General features: G+C 37.6%; 1 protein-coding gene across 3 annotated transcripts in view; it reads right to left on the minus strand.

Moving 5' to 3' along the window:
- Nucleotides 1-23,605, minus strand: part of LOC127427530 (flotillin-2a-like) — a 38,803-nt gene extending 15,198 nt beyond the window's left edge. The window contains exons 1-3 of one of the 3 annotated variants that reach the window (XM_051675181.1): nucleotides 23,346-23,605; nucleotides 20,444-20,525; nucleotides 14,038-14,128 (exon numbers count right to left, since the gene is read on the minus strand). In XM_051675181.1, the coding sequence (XP_051531141.1) occupies nucleotides 14,038-14,128; nucleotides 20,444-20,525; nucleotides 23,346-23,394 (222 nt within the window). In that variant the 5' untranslated portion in view covers nucleotides 23,395-23,605. Of the gene's footprint in view, nucleotides 1-13,275; nucleotides 13,367-14,037; nucleotides 14,129-20,443; nucleotides 20,526-23,345 lie in introns of all 3 variants that reach the window. The other 2 variants (XM_051675180.1, XM_051675183.1) reach the window with 2 other exon arrangements.
- Nucleotides 23,606-26,671: the final 3,066 nt, after the last annotated feature.

The following is a 26,671-nucleotide window of genomic DNA, read 5'->3' on the forward strand; positions in this document are numbered from 1 at the left end:
TCATGTTCCAACACAGACATGCACTAGAATACAGCATGCCAGTCACCTAGAGATGGTTAAAACTCATAAAAAGATATAGCACAGTTGATGTTTTATACACATTTATGGTTATAATGGTAACAATGTTTCAGAGACAGACCACATTTTCTCATTGTACATAGCACTTGATCACTATTTGCACTCTGAAACAATCTAAATGGGCTACTTTCCTCCATGTTTAAAGCTGAAGTATGTAACTTTTTCAATGTTAAAATACTTCTATCCCAGCTTAATATGCAGCGACAACTATAAGAAAGCCATTCATAGATAAATTATCTTGAAAACTGTAAACATTGTGTCTCTGTGGCGCTATAAATATTCTTGTGTTTGTTTTGAGTGACCCACTTTGACCGCCCCAACAAGGGATTATCTGATGGTTTGAACAACAATAGACGAGGGCCATATTTAGATAGCCGTTTTGATTCTGTCTGATTGATTCCGATTCAATTCTGTTTGGTGGTGCTAGTGTTGCTGGAATTACATACTTCAGCTTTAACAAAGAAAAAAAGCTGTTTTATGGAATCTCATTCTTATCTCTCTCTCTCTCTCTCTCTCTCATTTAGGCTGGCTTTTATGTAGGAAGTACATCTATTCTGAATAAGGACAACACATAACACTCTGGAGGTATGGGGGACAGACATTAAGCATTAAAGGAATAGTTCAACCAAAAATTAAAATTCTTGATCTAATCAGCTTTGGGTGAGAACAGACCAAAATGTAACGCCTTTTTCTCTATAAACCTGGACATCAGCAGTCTCCTTTGAGATCATGATTTCAAGCTTGATTACACTTCCTAGAGGCATCTAACACACTGCGCATACCAGAGATCTTCTATAATGAAATAACAACCTCTGCGTTTTTACCACAGGAGAGAGCTTAACGGTCAACAAGCTTGTTACAACAGTAAGACACTGTTTGCAGATACCATACAAATGAATGGGGAGAGCCATAAACTGGCACCTACCTTTTACAAAATGGTCTGTGACTTCTTATAAAAACAGCAATTTTATCGTAGTAAACTCACATCATTAATTCTAAAAGGATTGTTTAGTGTAAAAAATGTTGAAAAGTGGCAGACAGGCAGTCAGTGCTGTTTCCTCACAAAAACAGTTTATTCAGCACACTGAAGCATCTCCTCCATAGACATCCATTAAAAAAAAAAAAAAAAAAATGGCCTCGTCTACTCGCCAGTGCCCACAGAATATTTATGGGACCACTGCGTTATGCATTGCTAACCTTGTAGGCTTCCCAAGATAAAAGGGCTCTGGTGCATGCGTAAAGCACTAAGAAGTGTAACTGAGCTTGAAATCATGATAGTACCTAGAGACTGCAATGACAAGATGTACAGTGAAAAAGAAATTACATTTTGTTCTGTTCTCACCCAAAATTGATTGGATCGATTCAAAAGACATGGATTAAACCACTGGAGTCTGATGGATAACTTTTATGCTGCCTTTATGTACTTTTTGGACCTACAGAGCTGAGAGAATGAAAAATATTAATTTGTGTTCTGCAGAACATAGTCAATACACATCTAGGATGGCATGAGGGTGAGTAAATAATGAGAGAATTTTCATTTTTGGGTGAACTAGCCCTTTAAGCACAACCAAACATGCTGGATAATTTACAGTATGTATAACTGAGCCTGTGATTGGACATGTGATGTGTGATTGGTTAAGGGACATGCTTCAATCTTTAGTAATGCACTCAGAATTTACATACAAAAGCTTAAATTAAAATAAATATCTAAAAAAAGAACCCAGGTAAATTAATTTTAGTGAATTTTAAAACAGATATAAAAGGCTGAAGGAGTCCCAATGTGTCATAACATTCAAGCAGTTAGGGTTGGGTGATATACATTTAATATTTACAATATATTCGCAATGATTTTGCTGGTGATATAAAATAAAGCAATATCCTGATTATTTGATGATTATTTTCCGTGATTAGGTTTTCTATAACCGTGTCATTAGGCTGGTTTCATGATAATTCCTTGTCTCACTAAACTTCAGTAGCAAAAACAGCATTAGAGTTGGTAAGTTCAATTCAGCTCCGTGAATCAGTTCATACTGTCAGGTTCAATGAACCATCATTATTGCATTTACTAAAACATATGTAGGACAATGTTGCTGTTTATAGCAATGTATTATTATACTGGCACATACAAATGTTTAGTGAGTAACAGTGTGGAAAACAGGCCTTCATTTTAAAACATTTCAGAGTGAATATTGAGATATAATTCTTTAGCTATATCGCCCAGCCCTAGTTTGAAGCAATGGAACATACAATCAGTGTAAAGGAAAGTAAAACCAAAACTGCAGGGATTTATTAAAAAAAAAAAATTTGTAGGGATGATGAAAACATTTGAGTTCTCAATGCAACCAATGTGCAAACTCCTATAGCTCAGAAGGCCTGGATTTGCCACCCCTTCACTCCTCGAGTCTATGAAGCACACTCTCCACAGATCTTAAAAGTAAAGGAGATTGTTCATTCTTCAGAAAATAAGAGGTGAGTTTTTGTGGGTCTAATGTTTCAGAAAGAAGCCGCCCCTCTGCACTAAACTACAATCAGCTTCCCTTTCACACATCAAAACCAGCCTTTTTTCAAAGCTGAAAATAGTTTCATTTTAGTTTAGTTTAAACGCTAGCTTCTTGAAGCAGAACGTGGCAAAGAAAGCTCATTTCAGTATAGTATCAAAGGTCAGCTTCTGTGCAATCACCCCATAGTTATTAAACAGTTAAAGAGGGGGTATATATTACAAGCAGTGCAATACAGGTAGTATTTTCTGCATAGTTGTGGGTGGGAAAAATAACTCAATCTGAATCTCAAATAACTCAATTTTAAATACATACTGGTCCAGTATCTCTGATGTTCTAGATAAATGTTCTACTCAAATGCTATGATCTGGAACCATCTCTCCACGTATACATCTTGACATTAGATTATTCTATATATCAGACTATATTGGTAGAACAGTGAAAAAGGCCAAAAAGGCCATTATTTAGTAAGAGTATGGAGTTGTGTTAAATGAATTTATTTCAGAATCAGCAGTCAGCCAATTACAGAAGCAAACATTAAAAATGTAAATAAATGATGGAATGTTCTACCATTCAGTCAACAGGGGGAGCAGTGTCATGACAAGCATTCAAACAAAGGCTACACACATTAATGACCACAATTTCCCCCAAGCCCAAACTAGAACAATACATCATACTCATAATGCACTCATGGGAAATCACAGCATAAACACAAAGGGGGAAAAATCATGTAACAGTGAGAATGAAAGTAGGACAAGACTGAAAGCCTGAGATTTTTCTCTCTTGAAGTTTTCCAGATGTGAAGTTATCTTTAACTTGGGATAAAGAAATCACAGTCCAGACATTATCTGGATCTATATCTGTGTCTGCTTGTTAAAATGCATGGGGATTGATTTTAGAAAACAGGCTCAAGGAACAGGTCACTGCAGAGGAATAAATGGGTTGTCAACAGATAAGTGGGTACATTAGTTCAACAGCTACAAGGCCTCCATTTACAAAACACACGAAGCAAACTTCTTAGAAGTGCTCTAATATTGGATGGGGTGTAACTTGAAGGGCTAAAGCAGCATATCACCGAATCATTCTTTTCACTTGACAGAATAACCTTTTCTATTTTGATAAAAGGGACAAATATAATCATTGAGGCTCTCTATGGAGAAACCTAGAGTCCAAATCTCTATGGAGACCGAATTGTGGAATGTCTTGTTTGGGTTCCTCATCCAATCACATGTGGCTATGAGAGCTAAATGGCCTGTAATGGCAGGACTGACTCTCTGTATTACAATGCCCTCATTGTTCACAGCAACTCCGGGCTAAGAAATCACAGAAAGAAAATACCTGAAGGGAAAAATGTAGGCTTTGAGATAAAGTCTTATGAATTAAGGATCCTACAAGTAGAGGAACCACATGTTCAGCTGTATAGGTAGTGTAAATAAGTCGGTTTCCTTTTCCTGTCTGAAGATGGCTTTCCAAAAGAACACAAAAATATTCATGAGGGTAAACATGTAACTTAAAACATTGCACGTTTTGGCACAGTGACAGTAGAAGAACCAAATATGCAAACAAAATGTCAAGAGTAAAGTGAACAGAGGGGGGGAAAAAAACAAACATACAATTTCATTCAGATTCCTTTTATCTGTTTGAGAAAAGCATTTAGAAGCTTTAACAAGCAAACAATGACAAAATATCTATTATCACTACACTACATATTCATGAAGGTCACAGAACATCATAACATTATAATATTCTTATCTGTAAATTGTTTAATAGTTTTCCTTAAAAAATATTGAGAATTCCCAGCATTAAGGGTGTTTTACGCGATACGCGAAAATCCTGCTGCTCTGTATTGCAAGACTGCCAGTGTTGGGTGCAATCTTATTACAAAGTAATTAGTTACTGTAATCAAATTACTTTGAGTAAAACAAAAAAGTGTAACATTACAATTCAAATTCTTGTAATCAGATCTTTCAAGCAAGTCAATTACTTTTAAGTACATTACTAGTGTTACACATGAAATAATATTTACATAAAAATACATTTAAAACAAGAATTATGTACAGTTGAAGTCAGAAGTTTACATAAACATTGGCCAAATACATTTAAACTCAGTTTTTCACAATTCCTGACATAAAAAAATATAGCCCCTTTTCTCCTAATTTGGAATGCCAAATTCCCACTATTTAGTAGGGCCTCGTGGTGGCGCGGTTACTCACCTCAATCCGGGTGGCGGAGGACAAGTATCAACTGCCTCCGCTTCTGAGACCGTCAATCCACGCATCTTATCACACGGCTCATTGTGCATGACACCGCGGAGACTCCTCATGTGGAGGCTCATGCTACTCTCCACGATCCATGCACAACTTACCACGCACCCCATTGAGAGCGAGAACCACTAATCGCGACCACGAGGACGTTACCCCATGTGACTCTACCCTCCCTAGCAACCGGGCCAATTTGGTTGCTTAGAAGACCTGGCTGGAGTCACTCAGCACGCCCTGGATTTGAACTCGTGACTCCAGGGGTGGTAGCCGGCTTTAATACTAGCTGAGCTACCCAGGCCTTTCCTGACATTCCTGACATTTAATCATAGAAAACATTCCCTGTCTTAGGTCAGTTAGGATCACTACCTTATTTTAAGAATGTGAATGTTGATAGGTCACGTGACGCCATGCGAGGATCGGACGTGTGAACGGCGAGCTCTGCACACTTTGCTAGTTTTAATACTTTTAATGACATAAACCGGTGAGATTCGATACACTCTGTTCCATAACTGTTCTAGGACAATGTGTCAAAGAATTCAAAATCCTCGGGCTCTGGAGACGTTAAAAGACACTTACGTGCTCAAGCTGATGCCCCCGAGCAGGCCGCAAGCCTGGGATTTGATTTAGTCGGGGAGGTGCGGGAAATGCGGCGAGAGATGCTGATCATGTCGGCAATGCTGATGAAGGTCGTTGCTGACTTGGAGGATTTTGCAGTGATACGTCGATCGATCACTACCATGGAGGCGAAGTTCACTGATGTGGTTACAAGAGTGGGGGATGTCGAGAAACAGATCAATTACCTGGAGTCATTGGAGAGGGAATTATCTGCTAATCCGCTAGCGACCAAGGTGGATTTGGAGCGTGTCTGGGAGAAGTTGGAGGACATGGAGAACCATAGCTGGCGGAATAACACCCGTATCGTCGGAATTCCTGAGGGAGCAGAGGGACAGGATATGTTGGAAGTTCCTGGATGGCTCTTTCCGAATCTGCTCGACATAATAGGCTATAAGCTGGAAATCGAGCGAGCTCACAGGGTTCCTGCTTGGCGACCCGTGGAGGGAGTCAGGCCCCGATCAATTATGGCCAAATATCCGAGATCATCCGATAAAGAAATTGTTACGTGAGGCAAGGAGTAAAGGAAGGCTTTCTTGGCAGAACCATAGCATTTTCTTGTTCCCAGACTTTGTGAATTCGACGAGATAAACGTGATCAATTCAAGGAATGCAAGAAACACTTACATCAACGGAAGATCACGTTTGCACTGATATTCCCGGCCAAACTGAGAATAGATGTTAAGGATGGCCGTAAAACATTCACATGCTCACAGCAAGCGATGTCCTTCATAAAGTAAGTGGAGTAAGTCATCTTGTTGTACTCACGTTGCAGCCGAGTGGACCGGATCACTGAACATTCGCTTGAATGTTTGAAGAACCGGCACGCTTTTTTTTTTTGGAGTTTATTTTGTAGAGTAACACCTTCAGGACAGTTTTATGGATGAATTTACATGCTTATTCCTCCTATTGGCTGGAGTTTGTTTTATAGATTATCTTTTGTTGTGTAATTCTGTCTCACAAAATTTGTATAGAAACACCAGACTTGAGCAATCTGACAGCAAAGTTGTTGTGGGGGTTCTCGTAGGCGTGCATGGACTGTTTGAGTTTGGAAGGATAGACACCTGTTGGCGCGGTCATGCGCAGGGTTAATGAGCACGTTTTTCTTTTTTCTGTTTGTTTCGTTCTAGGGGATGTTCGGGTTTTGACTGTTGCACTAATGTTGGAATGTGGTCTTTATACTCTTGTTTTTGACACACAATCTATTTTTTCTTATATGTCAAAAGTTAATGAGTGGATTGTCTCTCACACGTGGAATGTGAATGGGTTGGGGCACCCCATAAAAAGAAGGAAGGTTATTTCTCTTCTTAAGCGTAAGAAACATGATATAGTGTTTCTTCAAGAAATGAATCTTTCTCCGCAGGAAGTTGAAACATTTGGGAGGATATGGGGAGGGCATGTTTTCTTTAGTGCTGGCTCAAGTAAGAGCAGGGGAGTCATTACACTAAGTAATCATCTACAATTCAAATGTCTCAAACAGAATAAAGATAAATTAGGAAGAATCATTATTGTTTTAGCTGAAATTCAGGGGCAAAGTCTTATTTTGGCTAATATTTATGCACCTAACGTTGATGATCAGGGCTTTTTTATAGATCTTGAAGGGATGTTTCAAGCCACTGGCACCCCTCATGATATAATGTTGGGAGGAGAATTTATTTTAATCTTTTGATGGACTCAGTCCTCGATCATAGTGAAGCAAAAGTGTGCAAGCCACCTAGAGCAAAACTGATTTCACAGGATGTGTAAAAATCTTGGTCTTACAGATATTTGAAGACTTTTGAACCCATCTGGGAGGGACTATACATTTTTTTCCATCAGTCTATAAGATTTACTCTAGAATAGATTTTTTAATTTTTTATTTATATCCAAGTCCCTCATTTCATCTGTCGTTGATTGCTCAATTGGAAACATATTGGTCTCAGATCACGCCCTGGTGTGTTTAGAGGTGTTGCCACATATGGAGAAAAGAAATCATATAGTTGACGCTTTAATTTATCCCTTTTGCAAAATCTTGATTTCCAACAAATGTTAAAGGCTGAAATCAATGTTTATATGGAGACCAACTGGTCCTTAGTATCCTCTGTGGGCATGGCTTGGAAGGCACTTAAAGTGGTTCTTAGGGGTCGGATCATACAGTATGCCTCATTCACCAAAAAATCCAAAGCACAAGAACTCATGGAATTGGAATGGAATATTAAAAGTGCCGAGGCGCCAAATGTCATTGAATGGCCTCAGGGAATTGACCCGATTGAAATACAGATATAATACTATTTTGTCGCAGAAGGTGTCGTTTTGGCTATTCAGGGCAAGACAGTCATACTTTGAGTAGGGGGACAAAGCAGGGAAACTTCTGCCTAGATATGTAAAACAGAGAGAGTCTTTTTCTACCATTCCCTCAGTGAAATCTCCTGGTGGTGAAATATTTACCTCAGCCATTGATATTAATAATGCCTTTAAAGAATTCTATCTATATCTCTGTAGTTCCATGTCTTCGTCTACTGATGAGGATATTAGAAACTTTGTGGAACCATTAGAACTTCCTAAACTGACAACTGAGCAAAAAAAAAAAAAAAGTTTATCTTGATTCTGAGATAACCTTGGAGGAGCTTGGAGAGGAAATTAAGGCCTTGCTTATAGGCAAGGCTCCGGGGCCAGATGGCCACTGAGTTTTTTTTAGATCTTATGCTACAGAACTGACTCCACTTTTGCTAGAAGTTCATACGGAATCATTAAAGAATGGAAAGCTTCCGCCAACCATGACGCAAGCCCAGATTAGTCTGATTCTTATAAAAGGACAAAGGTCCAAGCAAGTGTAAGAGTTACCGTCCAATTTCCCTGATCCAGCTATACGTTAAAATATTATCAAAACTTTGGCTATCCGATTAAGTTATGACATCCTTATACATATATATCAGGTGGGGTTTATTCGGGGCCATAGCTCTTCTGATAACATTAGGTGTTTCATCAACATCATGTGGTCAGTGGTGAATGATCAGAGACCGGTCGCTGCCATCTCACTTGACACCGAAAAGGCGTTTGATATGGCAGAATGGGATTATCTTTTTAAGATTTTGGAAATGTACAGGTTCGGGAATACTTTTATTGTAAGTTACTTTATAGACACCCGGTAGCGGCAGTTCAAACGAATGGATTAATTTCAGATTAATTTACTCTGGATAGAGGCAACCGGCAGGGTTGCCCTCTTTCCCCCTTATTGTTCTGTCTTGCCCTTGAACCATTAGCAGCCACGATAAGAATGGAGGATGATTTTCCAGGGGTGGTGGCGGGAGGTGTGGCGCATAAGCATTTGCTTTACGCAGATGCTATTTTATTATTTGTCTCCGACCCTACTAGATCTATGCCTTGCCTCCACAGAATTATTCATTCCTTTTCTAAATTCTCAGGATACAGAGTGAATTGGTCTAAATCCGAAGCCTTCCAGTGGCCCAAACAGGGCATTAAGTATTTGGGTATTTTATTCCCAGCAAATTTGTGTGATTTAGTTAGTTAATTTTGACCCTTTAATAAAAAAGGTTTGAGCGATGTGGGTAGACGGGTTTCATTACAATGACCTATGACTGGGAAGGTTAATGTTATTAAAATGAATTGTTTTCCAAAATTCAACTACCTGCTACAATTTCTCCCTATAGATGTCCCCCTCTCTTATTTCAAACAATTTGATAGCATAGCGAAGTCCTTCATTTGGAATGGTAAATGTCCCAGATTACATTTCAGTAAGTAACATAGGCCGACTGACAAAGGTGGGCTAGGCCTACCCAAGATTTTGTTTTATTATTATGCATTTGGTCTCAGACATTTGGCTCATTTTGGTCGCTTCCACCTGAGAGAGCCCCTCCCTGGTTTTGTATTGAACAGGAAGTTCTTGGCTCTCTTTCGCCACTGCAAAGCCTTTCTTTTAAACTAACCAGAGAAGTTACACCCCGTTATCTCGCATTTGCACTCGGTATGGACAAAAGTGTCCAGAGTGTTTAATTTGGACATTTATTTAAATGTAGCCTCGAGCATATGGCTGAACCCAAAATTATGTATCAATAAGTCCCCTTTCTGCTGGACAGAGTGGATTGTGAGGGAGGTTAATACGCTTGGTGACCTATATGAGAGTGGAGTGTTGAGATCCTTTGAAAATATGGTTCAACATTTTGGGATTCCCAGGTCTCAATTCTTTAGGTATTTACAGCCGCGCCACCTGCTCCGTACTATTTTTGGGAGTAGCATACACCTCCCTAAAGTGGCAGATACTCTGGGAGTGGTGATTACTGCTTTTGGAAAAGGTCATGAGGCATCAGTGCATTACTCCCTGCTAATACAGAGTCTTGGGGATGGAGCTTCAACATCATGTTTGGGGGGGGGGAAGGGTTTAATTTTATATAATTTGATATATACCATTTTATTGAATTTGTTGAATGGAATCAATAAAGACTGTTAATAATAATAAAAAAAGATTGCACAAAAAAAAAAAAAAAAAAAGTGAAATGTCAGAATAAGAGAGAATGATTTATTTCAGCTTTTATTTCTTTCATCTCATTCCCAGTGGGTCAGAAGTTTACATACACTTTGTTAGTATTTGGTAGCATTGCCTTTAAATTGTTTAACTTAGGTCAAATGTTTTGGGTAGCCTTCCACAAGTTTCTCACAATATGTTGCTGGAATTTTGGCCCATTCCTCCACACAGAACTGGTGTAACTGAGTCAGGTTTGTAGACCTCCTTGCACGCACACGCTTTTTCAGTTCTGCCAACAAATTTCCTATCGGATTGAGGTCAGGGCTTTGTGACGGCCACTCCAATACCTTGACTTTGTTGTCCTTAAGCCATTTTTCCACAATTTTGGAGGTGTGCTTGGGGTCATTGTCCATTTGGAAGACCCATTTGCAACCGAGCTTTAACTTCCTGGCTGATGTCTTGAGATGTTGCTTCAATATATCCACATAATTTTCCTTCCTCATGATGCCATCTATTTTGTGAAGTGCACCAGTCCCTCCTGCAGCAAAGCACCCCCACAACATGATGCTGCCACCCTCATGCTTCACGGCTGTGATGGTGTTCTTCGGCTTGCAAGCGCCTCCCTATTTCCTTAAAAACATAATGATGGTCATTATGGCCAAACAGTTCGATTTTTGTTTCATCAGACCAGAGGGCATTTTATTTTTATTTTTTTTTTCTCCCAATTTGGAATGCCCAATTCCCAATGTGCTTTTTAAGTCCTCGTGGTCGTGTAGTGATTCTCCTCAGTCCGGGTGGCGGAGGACGGATCCCTGTTGCCTCCGAGTCTGAGACTGTCAACCCGCACATCTTATCACGTGGCTTGTTGAGCGTGTTGCCATGGAGACATAGCACGTGTGGAGGCTTCATGCCATCCACCGCGGCAACCACGCTCAACTCACCACGCGCCCCACCAAGAACGAACCACATTATAGCGACCACGAGGAGGTTATCCCATGTGACTCTATCCTCCCTAGCAACCTTGCCAATTTGGTTTTTTAGGAGACCTGGAGACCAGAGGACATTTCTACAAAAAGTAAGATCTTTTCCCTATGTGCACTTGCAAACTGTAGTCTGGCTTTTTTATGGTGGTTTTGGAACAGTGGCTTCTTCCTTGCTGAGCAGCCTTTCGGAATGTCAATATAGGACTCCTTTTACTGTAGATATAGATACTCGTCTGCCTATTCCTCCAGCATTTTTACAAGGTCCTTTGCTGTTGTTCTGGGATTGATTTGCACTTTTCGCAACAACTTACGATCATCTGTAGGAGACAGAATGACACTTCTTCGTGAGCAGTATGATGGCTACGTGGTCCCATGGTGTTTATACTTGGGTACTATTGTTTGTACAGAAGAACTTGGTACCTTCAGATGTTTGGAAATTGCTCCCAAGGATGAATATGACTTGTGGAGGTCCACAATTTTTTTTTTCTGAGGTCTTAGCTGATTTCTTTTGATTTCCACATGATGTCAAGCAAAGAGGCTCTGAGTTTGAAGGTAGGCCTTAAAATACATCCACAGGTACACCTCCAATTCAGTACACCTCCTATCAGAAGCTAATTGGCTAATTGTCTAAAGGCTTGACATCATTTTCTGGAATTTTCCAAGCTGCTTAAAGGCACAGTTAACTTAGTGTATGTAAACTTCTGACCCATTGGAATTGTGATATGGTCAATTAAAAGTGAAACAATATGTCTGTAAACAATTGTTGGAAAAATTACTTGTGTCATGCACAAAGCAGATGTCATAAATGACTTGCCAAAACTATAGTTTGCTAATATTAAATCTGTGGAGTGGTTAAAAAATATTTTAATGACTTCAACCTAAGTGTATGTAAACTTCTGACTTCAACTGTATGTCTTTTTGCGTTTTGCTACAGCTGAAGGGTGTATGACGATGAACAACAAGGAAATATAGAGATTATTTTGAAATTGTTGAGCAGAAAAGTGTTTCAGAAAGTAACTTAAAAGTAATTCGTAATGCCATTACTTTTTAAATGAAGTAATCATTAAAGTAATCTGCTAATACTTTTAGAGAAGTAATTAGTAATTTGAATCGGATTACTTCTTTTGAGAAACGTACTCATCACTGACGACTGCTAGCAGCACATATCACGCTAGATAAAAAGATTTTTGTGATTTTTCTTTGTTGCAGCCATATGTCATTTATCAGACAGAGGTAATTTTATTCACAACCAATGAAAATGGCAATTACTTTTTATGTGGCCAAAGAACACAGAGGAGAAAACATACAGTACTAGTAACTGTTGCCGATTTTCGGGAGTTCTATGACAGATTTTATGGAGATATAAATGAAACTATAGTTTCTTTAGCTATACTTTACATGTTACACAGAATACAATTTACAGTAATTGCCTCATTTAGAGCATTTTTTCATTTGCTAACATTGAACTGAAGTAGTAGTGGACATCGCTCTGCTGGTGCTGGAGCTTTCCACACAGGCACTCGTGTAATGTTATGTGTAATCTGATTACAAAGTAATAAATTACTGTAATAGAATTAAGTAAAAACGCATTATATTTTAAATTCTTGTAATCCAATTACAGTTACTGACTTTCAAGCAAGTCAATTACTTTTAAGTATAACGCATATTTTCTAAAATAATATTATGTAGAATACACTTCAAACATGGATTATGTTCAAATGCACATCCATTTGCACTTCTCTGACAGCTGAAGAGTCAATATTGAGTCATTGTGAGGGAGAAAGATGTGGTGCAGATGTGGTGTGACATGTGTGTAACATTGACCATGAAGGAAATATAGACGTTATTATGAATTCATTGAGCAGGAAAGTGATTTAGAAAGTAATTTAAAATAAATTGATAATGTGATTACTTTTCAATGAAGTATTCACTAATCTGATTTTTAGAGAATTAATTAGTAATTTGTAGTGGATTACTTTGAGTAATTTACCCAATGCTGCTTATGTATAGATCACAAGCAAAGCTTGTTGTCTATTGCATATCATGTAAAATGCCCTTTATGAAAGAAGTTCTCCCCAGATAGACTGTTTAAAAAGAAAAAAGAAAAAAGATACTTACACCAGCAAATTGAAATGTAGTTACTTTGTTCAGTCTTTGATTGACTAAACATCAAGCCAAGTGAAAGTCATTGACCTTCAGTCAGATAAGAAATCCTAAAATTGGCAACGTCACATTCTGAGGTTGTCAAATTCAGGGACAAGGATAGAGGGAAAGGGAATGACAGAAAAACAAAGGTGGAAGTGGGCTGTTGGGTCTGAAACCAGCCTGGCAATCCTGAAAGAGGCATTTGGAGCTGAGGTTAGGTGAGGTAAGGTTGTTTACCTGTGCCACACCTGTGACAGTAATAGCTACCCCCTCCGCTGTCTCTACATCCTCACACTTGGGTTGCAGGGTCATTATCTCAAGGGTTATCCTGTGGAAAATGCAAAAAAGGGAAACAAACCAAAAGAGTTGGCTATGAACTACGGGAAGAAGGTAAAGGAAAGTGGTGCGAAAACAGGAAAGAAGGTGGGATTAAAAGGAAGGCATGAAAGTAAACAACACAAAATGAATTTGACTGTAGGGTGAAAGTATGAAGACACAACCAATTGGTCCACACAAATCAGGTGTTTTGACTGTGGGCAGTAATGGAATGCTCTGGATTCAGATTCAAAGACTTACTTGTTGGTACAAGGTCTTCCCATATTCCCTTAACCCAAAGTCTATTTGAATAAATAAAAAAATAAAAAATAAATAAAAAAACCCTCAACCCTTAATTTTCCCAAGACCCAAGTATCTAAACCACTCATCATTCATTACAGTAACCCAGCAGTCGGAGCACACTGATGCGAGCCATTAGTTACATGAGCCATGGGTGCACTGCGTAGCCACACAACAGACAATTATAGTGAGAAATGTATCACCTTCACTGCAGAGAAAGATGCAACACAAGAGAGTGGAAAAGAGCATGAGAGCACATGTATGTGTGGGTTACGCAGGAAATGAAACCAGGCCACTGTCTTTCACAACCTGAGCTCCTGAAATTGTTCTCCCTTTACTCTCTCTATCTCTCATTTGGTTGGCTTTTTCATTAAATGTGATTACCTGAGCGACCCCTGTCACATCCAAGGGGACACCCTCCGAAGTTTCGATATTCTCGCAGCGACAGAGGATGGTCATAATCTCCAGAGAGAGTCTATGCAGGGAGATGGGGCGAAGGGGAGGGGGAGAAAGGGAAACGAGGGGTGGGGAAGCAGGACAGTACAATATTATCAGTGTGTTAAAACATGTGAGAGGGGAGGGCAGAGGTCAGGGTTCAAGGTTAGGGAGGATGGGTGCTGTTGTTGATTGCAGTTGTATCCAGACCGTCAGGGAGCCTTGTCTGCTGCAGGTGGAGAGATCTTCTGCATCATATCATTTCGCTTTGAAATCTCATGTAACTGAATCTGCATTGGTGTATTTTTCAATATGTCGCTTAGGGATGTCAAAAGTGTCCTTAAAAATAATTAATTAAAAGACCACACTGGAGAATTGGTGGTACTGAGTACCAATTCAATTTGGTATTTCTAAAGCAGCCTAAAAGAGCTGTCTCTCTCTATTATGTAATTCATATTAATCAGAAAACAATAGTGACAAGAAAAAGAGAAGACCACTCACTGCTTCTTTATTACAGTTTACTTGAAAGATAGGTTTACTTAATTGATTAATAATTTAAGGTTGCATGCCATTGTTTTAATTTAATTGCTTAGTTTTTAATTTGAATATTTAACTTTTTAAATAAAATAATGTGTTTAAAAGGATATTAATCAAAACTGGTATTGAGAATAATGAAATTTCCTTGGTTTTAGTACTGCTGTTGGCATTGCGACAACCCTCACATCCACTATGCTTTGCCTTTGCACTACCATTTATCCTTTGCATTTCATTCCTAAGCCACTCCTTTAAAGATCTATAACAGAGCGATTTTCATTACTGATGACTTGTTCATGCTACAGGTGGTTTTTGACTGAGGAATTTCAAAGTCTGGCTGAGTAACTATAAAACAAGCACTTCTATTTTGCAACACAATAGTTCAGGCTTTACTAGAGTGACGTGGAAAGGTGATAAGCCATGTTCTGTTAGCAACAGTGGATTTCTTTACATTTACAGTATATTTCTATAACAATATTGTGATGTTTCTGTATTATTGACTTTTTTTTCCTATAATATGCAGTTTAAAGGGTTAGTTCACCTGAAAATGAACTAGGGATGCACCGATCCGATACCTGGATCGGTACCGGCTCCGATACTGAAGCTTTTAGAAGGATCAGGTATCGGTCCGACGAGCCCGATCCAAATCCTATACTGTGTGTTAGTCATGTTGGTTACTGTCAAGCTCCAAAAATGACATAAAAACACCATTAAAGCAGTTCATATGACTCATGCATTTTATTCAAAGCCACTTGAAGACGTGCGATAACTCTGTGAATCACAAAAGGCTGTGCTTAAGTAAATATAAAGTATGCAGCGCCAGCACGTTAGTGAATGGTGCTGCTCTGTTGACACAAACTCACGGCTATTTTTTTTTGAGCGCTACTCAAGAACAGTATCTCAGATATAGATGCTCAGTAGTTTGGTTCACTTATAATATGCATTTAGAACGGCACCGGAGGTGCATTTTACCAGAATTGGAATAAGCACGAATTAAACTACTGTAAACTTGCCTACAAACAGACACATACAGGACTTCCTGGAGAGTTCAGAATGTCAAAATAGAAGTGTGAGGGTTTAAAAAGTGCATGATTTAAATATATTACTGTTGTATTTAAAAGTCAATAATAATATTATTAATAACAATTTATTATTATTATTATTATTATTATTGTCATCATTAGTATTTGTTTACAATTTAAAACAATATTTAAGTTGAATGTGTTCCAAAAAATAACTGTGTGAATGAAAAGTGGACTGATGTCTTACAACTAAATTGAACAAAAAAAAGAGATCTGAATCCTTTAAAGTCCAGATGCAAGTTGAAGGAGAAAAAAGAAAAAAAACTGGAATTACTGTTAATTTTGCTGCTACATTATCCAATATACTAGTTAACAATAAAGTGTTTCTTAATAAGCTATACATTTATATTGAAATAATGTGTAGTTAGAGGTTTGTGTTTCTTTACATATTAAAGAGTACTCCCAATTAGCTCCACACAATAATGTAAAGATATTCTAAACTGATTATGCGAAAAAACAACACTGGTATCAGATCGGGATCGGCCGATACTGAGATTTCCGATATCGGAATCGGAAGAGAAAAATTGGTATCGGAACATCCCTGAAATGAACATTCTCTCATCATTTACTCACCCTCATCTGCTGAACACAAACAAAGATTTTTAGAAGAATATCTCTGTCCTGTTGGTCCATACAATGCAAGAGAATGGTGACCAGAACTCCAAAAGCTCCAAAAAGGAGATAAAGTCAACATAAATGTAATTCATCAGACTGTAGTGGTTTAATCCATGTCTTCTGAAGCAATCCAGTTGGTTTTGTGTGAGAACGGACCAAAATATAACTCCATTTTCATAGTACATCTTGACTGCAGACTCCTTGGCTATCATGATTTCAAGCTCGATTACATTTCCTATAGCGCCATCTGCATGAGGGTGAGTAAATGTTTACATGTACACCAATACTCTGATTATTGCAATAATCAGAGTATAAGGAATAATTCGATTAGGATGTTTACATGATTTGGGCCAACCAGTTCAATCCCGTTTACATGCTACTTGCCATTACTCAGATTATTTGCTGAGAAATGTGATGTTTTAATGCTTTTTTATAAATGAATATTTTTTACAAAAAACAACTTGTTGCAAATATGTCTCTTGGCATAGGGTCACTTTTTTTTAAGAGTCACCTTTGACTACATTGGATGTGCTGTCCGTTTTATTCACTAAAAAGAATCGGTTCATAAGAGTCACTTGTGTGTGAATCGGAATACACGCGATGGATTTTTTTGTGTTTAGCCCGCAAGCACAAACTAATTTCAAAGACGTGATGTGTTTACGTCCATTATTTTGTGGCATATGGTCTTTTTATCTCACCAACATTCAATTCAGACTCCAAACGGACATTCACAACTTCAGAAAATATGTTTTCTTTTGCCATGGGTCTGTAGATGGGGGAGCACCACTGCTGGAAAATGGTGCATGGAACTGCCGTTTTACATGAAGCCGAAAAGTAAGTGCAGCTTTTTCGTGACGTTTTCTAACTTGTGCTTGAGTGGAACATGATCCGTCTGCAGCACTGATGCAGGCGCACTTTGGTCAGATTGGAAGAATCTGTATACATGCCAGTATAAAGCGATTAAAATAGGAGTACTCCACATATCTTACTGTGATTATCATTACTCTGATTATAAGCATAGTCGCAATATCATAATCACAATATTCGGTTTACATGAGCTACAGTTTAATCGCAGTATTGCCTTAATTGCATTATAATCGCATTATGAGGGTGCATGTAAGCATAGTTACTGATGAGAGAATTTTCATTTTTGAGTGAACTTCCCCTTTAAATGACAGTGAGTATCATTACACTGCACAGTTTAACTACATTCAGAATCAATTTTGGTAACTAAATAGTACAGAATAGCATGTCAAAATAGCACGTCAAAGGTTCCCAGACGGCATTCTATTTCTAGTAGATTTCTAACCCCTTGCGGTATGCAAGATGCAATTTCATGATGTAGTATACACCATACTGGCTTAATACTTAAAACTACACACTTTACCATCTCCACCACAGTAAATTAATTTTGTACTTTGTATAAGAATGCAAATTGGGATATCTATAGAGTTGATATATCATGTACCACAACCAAAGTTCACAGTGCTCATGTGCAGTTCTCTGGAACACCATTTAACAGGAGTTGAGGATGGAGCCCATTAAAATCAGTCTATTCATTACATACAGTACAGCAAAGAGTACAAGGTTTCTACCACACTTTAAAATGAGCAGCATATCCTGTACATTTTTTAGTTGCTTTCTACCCTTTGAAATATGTCTGCTCTTTTTGCTGGACTGAAATATCTTAATGGGATGCAGTACAGCAGTAGGGATTACCCAGCTGTGCATTTCGTTGAAGCAACTGTACTGCAGCAAGCCTCTCTATCCTTCGTCTTTTAAAATTAGATCAATATAGCTCTTAGAGCTGCCAGTAAACCAGATTACAATGTTATTTTTCAGGAAAGGGGGGAGGGTAAGAGATCTCTCACCCAGCCTTGTTTCTAAGCTATGCATTCAGCCACTGGAACCTCAGCTTACAAAAACAAACATAAACCCTTCATTAAAAAGATTTTTTGTGTGTATAGTTTTTTTTAGATGCCTACATTTTTTTTTCTCTTTTCTTATTTTTAAATTTTCCTTTGAATGTAACAATTTTCCATCCTATTATTACGGACTCATATTAAGATTTTTTTTTTTTAATGTTTAAACTTGCATTTTAATTTCCTCAGTTGATCGATAGTTACGCGGAGTAGATTTAGCATAATAATCTGGTTCCCAGAAGTGAGATTCAGGAAACAGACGTTAAGACACAAAAAGGTGAGTCGAGCGCACGTAAAGGCAGGTTAGCTTGACAAACACTTAAAGAAATTAACAGGAGAGGAGCATCAGAAAAAAAGGCAGGCTGATTATTTTACATTGCACATGCATAACCTTCTCAGAGCACAGTCAATATCGATAAAGGAAGAAAAAAGAAATGGAAATAAACCATATGTTTTTTAAAGTCAACTAACGAATAAACGTTTCACACATATGACTTTGAGCATTGCTTGTTCTCTACACAATAAATAATCCTCATACTGAACAATACATACAATTTTAACAACTGTTTCACAGATATTTGGAATGACTACACTCCCATGTATTCATCAACAGATGCTGCTCCTTTAATTAGCTTCTAATCGTAGCCACTGAAGCTGAACCTCAGTCCACCCTGTAGTATTGTTAACTCTGACCCTGGATCCAGAGGTTCTGCTATATTAAACAATGCTTGTTTATAAAGTCTGTAAGCCATCTAGATCGGTGACTACATCACTGAATGTACATTTAAAAGGAAGAGTGCTTAGCAGACCAGTAGACAGGGTGTAGACAGCAACAATATACCCTTTCTGGCAAGGAAAGGTAGTTATTTTTGTTTTCAAGGTTTTTCCATTTTTCCATAATTATTTACGGGCCTTAAACATTTAACTCAAAAATGAAAATTCTGTCATCACTTACTCAGCCTCATGTTGTTCCATATCTGTATGACTTGCTTTGCTCTGTGGAACACAAAAGTAGATGTTAGGCAGAATTTTAGCCTAAGTCACCATTCATTTTCATTGTATGGAAAAAAAGATGCAATCAAAGTGAATGGTGACCGAGACTGACATTCTTCCTAATATCTCCTTTTGCGTTCCAAAAAAAAAAAAAAAAAAAAAAAAAAAAGTCAGTCATACGAGTTTAAAACATCTTTAGAATGAGTAAATGCAGGGTTTTACTGTGGTATTTTGACAAAAATGCTGCAGTTTCAGATTAAATATGCTACTCTTATGTGGAATCGATTATATTTTTTTATCTACTACTTTAGCAGTTGTAGATAAAGTTTCTAAATGTGTTTAGGCTACTATTTTTCTTAAGTAATGTTCAGCAAAATAAATATTTTCATAAATTCAGCAAGACACGTTATAATATTTCCATGAGTACAACACTTTGAGTTGGGACTGTGCTAGTTAAAATGTTTGTTTCCTACTCCATAACAGATATGTCAGGCTCCTAATAATTTAAGTAATCTTTAGGAATATCTGAAGACAAAACAAGGCCAGTTTATTTCCTTATATAGACAGGAGTAAAACTTTGTCCATAATTATTCGATAAGTCTTGGAGGTCCAGACTTTAAACCCCTTTATGCATTTCCGTTATATTTAAAGTGCAATGCCATACGCTTAGATAAGACCATGGATGGCTCCTCATTTCTGTAGTTCGGTCAATGCAGCTAATCTCTCTAAAAAATATATACAGTATATATAGAAATAAGGTGTTATTTAAAATTTAGTTTGATTTCACATAGCACATTACAGTAAAAAATTCACCATTGAATTTAAAAGGTTCCATATACATAAATGGTGAAAAATAACTTGTATCCAATGTAAACATTAAATGCAATTAAGTAATTGTTACATATTAATCAAATGTAATAAAACAACTTTGAACATGTGGATAACTGTATACGTCAGATACCGCCGAAGACCATTTTTGACCCAGGAAAACCCTGAAATGATGACAATAAAAAGTTTGGGGTGAAATATCCCTTTAACAGTCTTAAATGTTTTGGGGAGCACAACAATAGGCACAGGTGCATGCACTTATTTTATTCAGAACAAGTTTTAAGGGTCTAGCGAGAGAAACATGAGCATGTTGTGACGCATCTCTTAAACGATCCTAATCCCCATGCAGCGTGAGTGAATGTGATGAAAGGACATTCTTACTTCTGTATATCGGTGATAAGCCACCATGCCCAGGCCCATCCTCCCACTGTATAGCTCTTCTCGTCTGAGCCACAGCAGCCACCTTGGAAAATAAACACAAGACATAGTTCGTACAAATGCACATTCAAAGAAAACATTCCACACTAAACCCACTTTTAAATGTGAACATTCGTTTGATGCAGTCATTTTGGGATTTTAATACAGTATTCCATCCCAAATATAGATTTGTCTTATGACTGTTTTACACCGCACGCCGAAGCAGGACAGAAGCAGTTTGTATTTTCTTTCAGTGTTCATGTTAAAAATGAGTGCATTTACATCAGAAGCAGAAGAGCGCGTGAGCAGCAGTGCAGCTTGAATTAAAGTTAAAGTACACTGTTGATGGACATCATAAAGATGAGTTCACACGAAAGAGTAGATATTGCACAGATTAAGCATATAAACAGCCTGGCCAAAAAAGTCACTGTTTAGATTTAAATAAGCAGATCCTTAAGAGCCTATGACTGGATCATTATTGCTGTGATTAATATGTTTCAGCTGGCAACAATTCTTTTAACCCTAACTGATGCAGTGTGTAGCTTCTCATTTCTTAAACAACCATGTCGGAAGACGTATCCCGTGGTCGTGGAAAAGATGTTACTGTGTTTCAGAAGGGGCAAATTGTTGACCTGCATCAAGCAAAGAAAACTAAGGAGATTGCTGAAATCACTGGAAATGGGTTAAGAACTGTCCAACGCATTATTAAAATCTGGAAGGATAGTGGTGAACCGTCAGCTTCGTGGAAGAAATGTGATCGAAAAAAAAATAAATCTTGAATGATCGTGATTGGAGATCACTAAAATACTTTGTCACATTGTAAAAAAATCGACAGTACAACTCATGGCTATGTTTAATAGTGAAAGTATGAGCATTTCCACACTACATGAAATAATTCTACAAAACTGCATTAGATAACACCAGCATCATGTAAATAAGATTTCATGATGATCAAGCTTGTAACACTTATCAATAACTCACTCCTGAACGTTATTTTATAACGTTATTTTCTGTATAGAGTGCAGCAGTTTCTGCAGCAGAAACACTGCTAGTGTAAAAGCACATGCGTTGTTTGCTGCGAAATTGTTGTGACGCACTACTTCTTTGGCTCATTCACTGCCTTGATGTTCAATGTAAAACAGGCATTACTAATTAAAATTATGTCCTCATTTCATTACCCTCATGTTGTTCCAAACCGATATGACTTTCTTTTTTATGTGGTACATAAAAGGAGATGTTCGGCAGAATGACAACCTTAACTACGTATTTCATTTAAAAAATGTCTCCATATAAATCTTTCAGCCCATTTTTCTAGTCCCACTGAAATTTAAAAATGTCAGTCACCACTTTCACCACCTACAGAAAGTTAAAAAACCCATGCAAGCCTAACCAAACTGGTTCACAATCAAAGTGTACAATAACCTGTTTATAAAATCACAAGCAATGAAATCACTGGAAACCCCCTGCTCAAAGTTAGAACCACCAAAATGATTTAGCAAGATTGTATGTATACAGAAGTCAACTAAAGTCAATCATTAGCTATGGGCTGGTTTGAGTATTTCTGTAACTGCTGATCTCCTGGGATTTTCATGCACAACAGTCTCTAGAATTTACTCCAAATGGTGCCAGAAACAAAAAACATCCAGTGAGCGGCAGTTCTACGGATGGAAAAGTCTTGTTGATGAGAGAGAATGGCCAGTTATTGACAGCGTGCCACACAGAGTATTTTCCTTTAAGCACAATATGGTAGGATACAAAAAGAATTATACAGTTGTTGGCTATTGCGTATGCTCTTGGCTACTCACAAATGATATGGTCATAATACACATTCTACCAATAGTATTATTAATGTACTGGAATTTTGGTATAAGCATACAGTTTTAAACAATATGCTCATTTAAATCCATGTTTGACACCTTGGACATGTACCGAAGCATGCCATGTAAACCGTGTTTGTTGAGGGTTCAGCCATACATGCTCTACAGATTCTCTGCTTGTCAAAAGCTTTGCTGCTTGAATCACTTGAAGCACAATTGAGACCTGATCAATTGAATCTGAATAAGGAGGCCCATTGCAGAGTCTGCCATGTGACTTTATTGCAAAGGACATGACTTCAGTAAATGCAACGTTTGAGGAATTTAGGCATACAGGAAATGACTTTAAGCAGGAATTTGTAGTTTTCAGACCATCTTAAACCAATGAACTTCTGTCAGTAATGTGGTCTTCACACCGCACAAATCATTCTTGGTTAATTAATAAGAAATCTCTGAGCACTTGCACCATTACCAAGAATACAGTTTCACCTTATGGATACGCGTAATCTGCTTTTGCATTTTTTAAACTTTTTGGTTAAACCACTTCACCACGTCTTGATACTGAACTATGTCTCAGTTCATCATGTTTGTACGGAACGCGCCCACTTTTATTCTGCAGCGAGAATACGTTTATAACAAGTCTCCATTCAATCGCACCAATATTTTTATAATGTGATATTTAGACAGATAAGATGATTTGAAATATTAATGTGGTAAATAAAATGGACATAAATTATACCACATGGTCTTGACGACACACCAAAAGAGCATGTTTACATTCATCATTAAATCGAATCAATGGCCAGTTAAGACCCAGACAATTATTTCAAGGGCAATATTGTATACCTTAAGGTCAACGTGGTATGTAATAATTTTGAAATCTTTCATTTAAATTAACAGAATCCAGCACGTTCAACAGGCAAGCTTGTGTGTTTAAGCACTGAAACGCTTGAGAAATAAGCATTCGGGGTCGAGCAATTACTGCACTATCGACTAACGTACATTTACAGTCACCAAAACATTGTAGGAAATGAAGGAAATGGAGAGGTTACCTGATACCACCAAGGCTTCGTTTGGTCCCACCGTGTAGCAATTCCCCATATTTACCCTGTCCGGGGGCTTTTAAAAAGTTGTTTAAAAGGGAGATTCGTTTTGTTTAGTTTTTTAGTTTTTGTTTTTTTAAGGATGACGGAACAGGGCTATAAAATCAGTCAGATATGTAGGAACTTAATGCAGTTCTATGAACATCGACCGTACTGTTGACGATGCTGTTTCTGTTTGCACGCACCAGCAGTCACCGCCCTTTCTAGGATATGACGCCTGTATTACGCGCTACACATTAGGGGTGCCTTCCACTCCTAAGGGCTCATCACTGTGCCATAAGTTCCCTAACCCTTCGAAGTGGTTACCCAATAGATATCTATTCGTAGATAACTTATTAGCAGCTGTTTGTATGGACCGCGATACGTCGGCGCGTCCGCCATATTGGATAGTCAAGAGACGTCCGTCAACATATGAATGTAAATTGACAGATACGGTCTGCAAAAGTCTTTTCTTGCAAACTTTCAGATGATCTGATTTTCCATAAACATTGGGCAATATTTTAGATGATATAAAAAAATCCTGACTTCACTTCTAACCCCGTAGCAAACTGTAAATTATGTCCTCTACAATATATATCATGGCAAACATACTGAAAATTAGCACCCTGTCAGTCAGTTCATTACATGATGAACTGTTTCCACAAAAAAGCAGTTTATACAGCGGTCTGAGGATTCTTCTACATTCAAACAGCTCTCCTTGTTGACCGTTCCAAGATGGCGCTGTGATTGAACCAGCCGAATGAGGCATCTACGTATGTACAACTATGATGTACAGCGTGAGAGCTTTGAAGGATTGAAGGGTGTAGGCTCTTTATTATTATTATTATTATTATTATTATTATTATTATTAATGAAAGACAACATCAATACAACTAAGAAGGCATAAATGGAACAAACAACTTACTGTGGAAGGCTATGCACAAAACAGTATATAAAAGAAAAGAAGGAAAAAAAACAGCAGAAAGTAAACAAATAATACCATAGAAATTTTAAATGAAAGGGGGCGTCTCCATAGCTTTTACAACAAATTATATTTTACAAATAAATCCAATAATTTCAATGCTTTTTTATTTTTCATTCTAATCAGGGCTTCTGTATATTGCTTTAATTGACTGTTAAAATTAAATACAATAAACAGTGGGGGAGATTTGAAAAATCAGCCTTTATGAACGTCATCTTCTTCCAATGCCAAAGAAGCCGCTGTTGCCAAGAACAACTTGAGGCACCTTTTTCTTATCGCGACGACCCTTTAACATGGCGGCCATGATTGTTCGCTATTCGAAGTACCCTTCAAAGGCTGATTATTGCCGTGTGGAACGTAGTGTCAATCTGTGTTGTTCTTCAACTTTCCAAGAGAGGGCGCCAAGAAATAATCAATCCCACAGTTGTTTCATGTTTCATTCAAGGACTTTGCACTGACTTTGGTAAAAAGCACCCAAAATAAAACCAATGTTTTATATAAATGAAGTTGTACATCACAGACCTGAAAGAAAGACAATTATTTCTAAATGAGTGAAAACAATGAACAGTGGAAGTGTTTGTATTTTCGCAGCATGATTAAATGAATTTCAAGTTTTAGTCTTTACTACAATTCGTGCCTGACTCCCCAGTACAAGTCACTGTATTTATAATGTTTAATTTCAAACAACTGCAATTTAATAGGCTTTAAAAAAAAAAATATTAAAGACTATTTATGATGTTACACACTGCTGAGGGTCTTAAAGTCACATTTTAAATTATTTTATTAATTTTAATTTCAAACATCAAATGTCTGACAAATATAAGTGCCATAGCCTATAGTCAGTTTTCCAATATATTCCCAAACAATTAAGTGTTTAGTGTTATAATCACTCACTAACATGTTGTCGATATTTTAACACTAATGGAGGCTTTTTGTGTGGCTTTTGACATCAGCCTATTGCTTAATCTTCTAGTTATGTTTTCCTTTATTTCATGTCCACTCTGTTATGGCAAGATATAGGGGAAATTACAGCAATTTTAAAATATTTATGTTAACAGTACCCAATTTTACCCACTGAATGTCCACCCTGCAGTCCACTAGGGTTGCCAACTTTCTACCAGCCAAATAGGGGACATTCCAGTTCCAAAACATAGGACCCCACCATCTGTTCCCACCTAATAGGATGAACATCTGAATATTTATCTTGTTATTTAGTTTGTCCTGTATGATTTAAAACATCACTATAAGACTTTTTTACAGTAACATATACTGGCAACACTGTTGTTAGCTAGGTAAAAACCTGATTACATCAATCTACTGAAATTGCCGTTAACAGTTATTTACTGATTGCTGTAATTGAAACATGGGGTACCAATGACTGTAAAAAATAAATAAAAATAAAAATAAATACATTGAACAGTAACTAGCTGTATATGTACATTATCATCATCATTATTATTATTAGGGGCCAAGCCCCAAATTGTTGTAGCTCCTATTGTATGTTTCACTCTTTAATCCAGTAGCTTTGTCTGGATGAGGATCATTGGTTGTACTTTTGGCCAAAGACTGTATAGAATTTAAGGAAATTTGTTTCAGATCAGTACTGCCAACTTTAAAGGAATAGTTCACCCAAAAAATGAAAATTCTCTCATCATTTACTCACCATATACCATCCCGGATGTGTTTGATTTTATTTCTTCAGCAGAATACAAAGATTTTTATGAGAATATTTCAGCTCTGTGGGTCCATACAATGCAAGTGAATAGTGGCCAGAACTTTGAATCTCCAAACGTCACATAAAGGAAACATAAAAGTAATCCATAAGACTCCAGTGGTTAAATCAATGTCTTCAGAAGCGATATGATAGGCGTGGGTGAGAAACAGATCAATATTTAAGTCAATTTTTCTAAATATTCTCCTCCCTGCTCAGTCAATGTGTGCTTCTCATTTCTTAAATTGTGCATCCTCGTTTCCTCACTCCTCCGTCCTCGAGCCTGTGACCCGGAAACCAATCAAAGTCCACCATCATGAAGGATGTATCAGTTCTCTAAATGCAATTCTCCCCTTTACATCTGACACAATCGTTTTTATTATTGTATCACCTTTGCCATTTAAATAAACCATAACTGACACATACTTCAACAGTGCATCTTGAATTATGTCGATTTATTATGAATATATTAATAAATAAAGTTTCAATAACATAGCAAGCACACAGAGATACTGCAGCTGCTCAAAAACGCACTCTGAAGTGACGCTTGAATGAGCAGGACATTTCATTTTACAAAGCCATCTTGCTTTGATTCCTCCGTCC

The sequence above is a fragment of the Myxocyprinus asiaticus genome, chromosome 3 (assembly GCF_019703515.2).
Source record: "Myxocyprinus asiaticus isolate MX2 ecotype Aquarium Trade chromosome 3, UBuf_Myxa_2, whole genome shotgun sequence".
NCBI lineage: Eukaryota > Metazoa > Chordata > Actinopteri > Cypriniformes > Catostomidae > Myxocyprinus > Myxocyprinus asiaticus.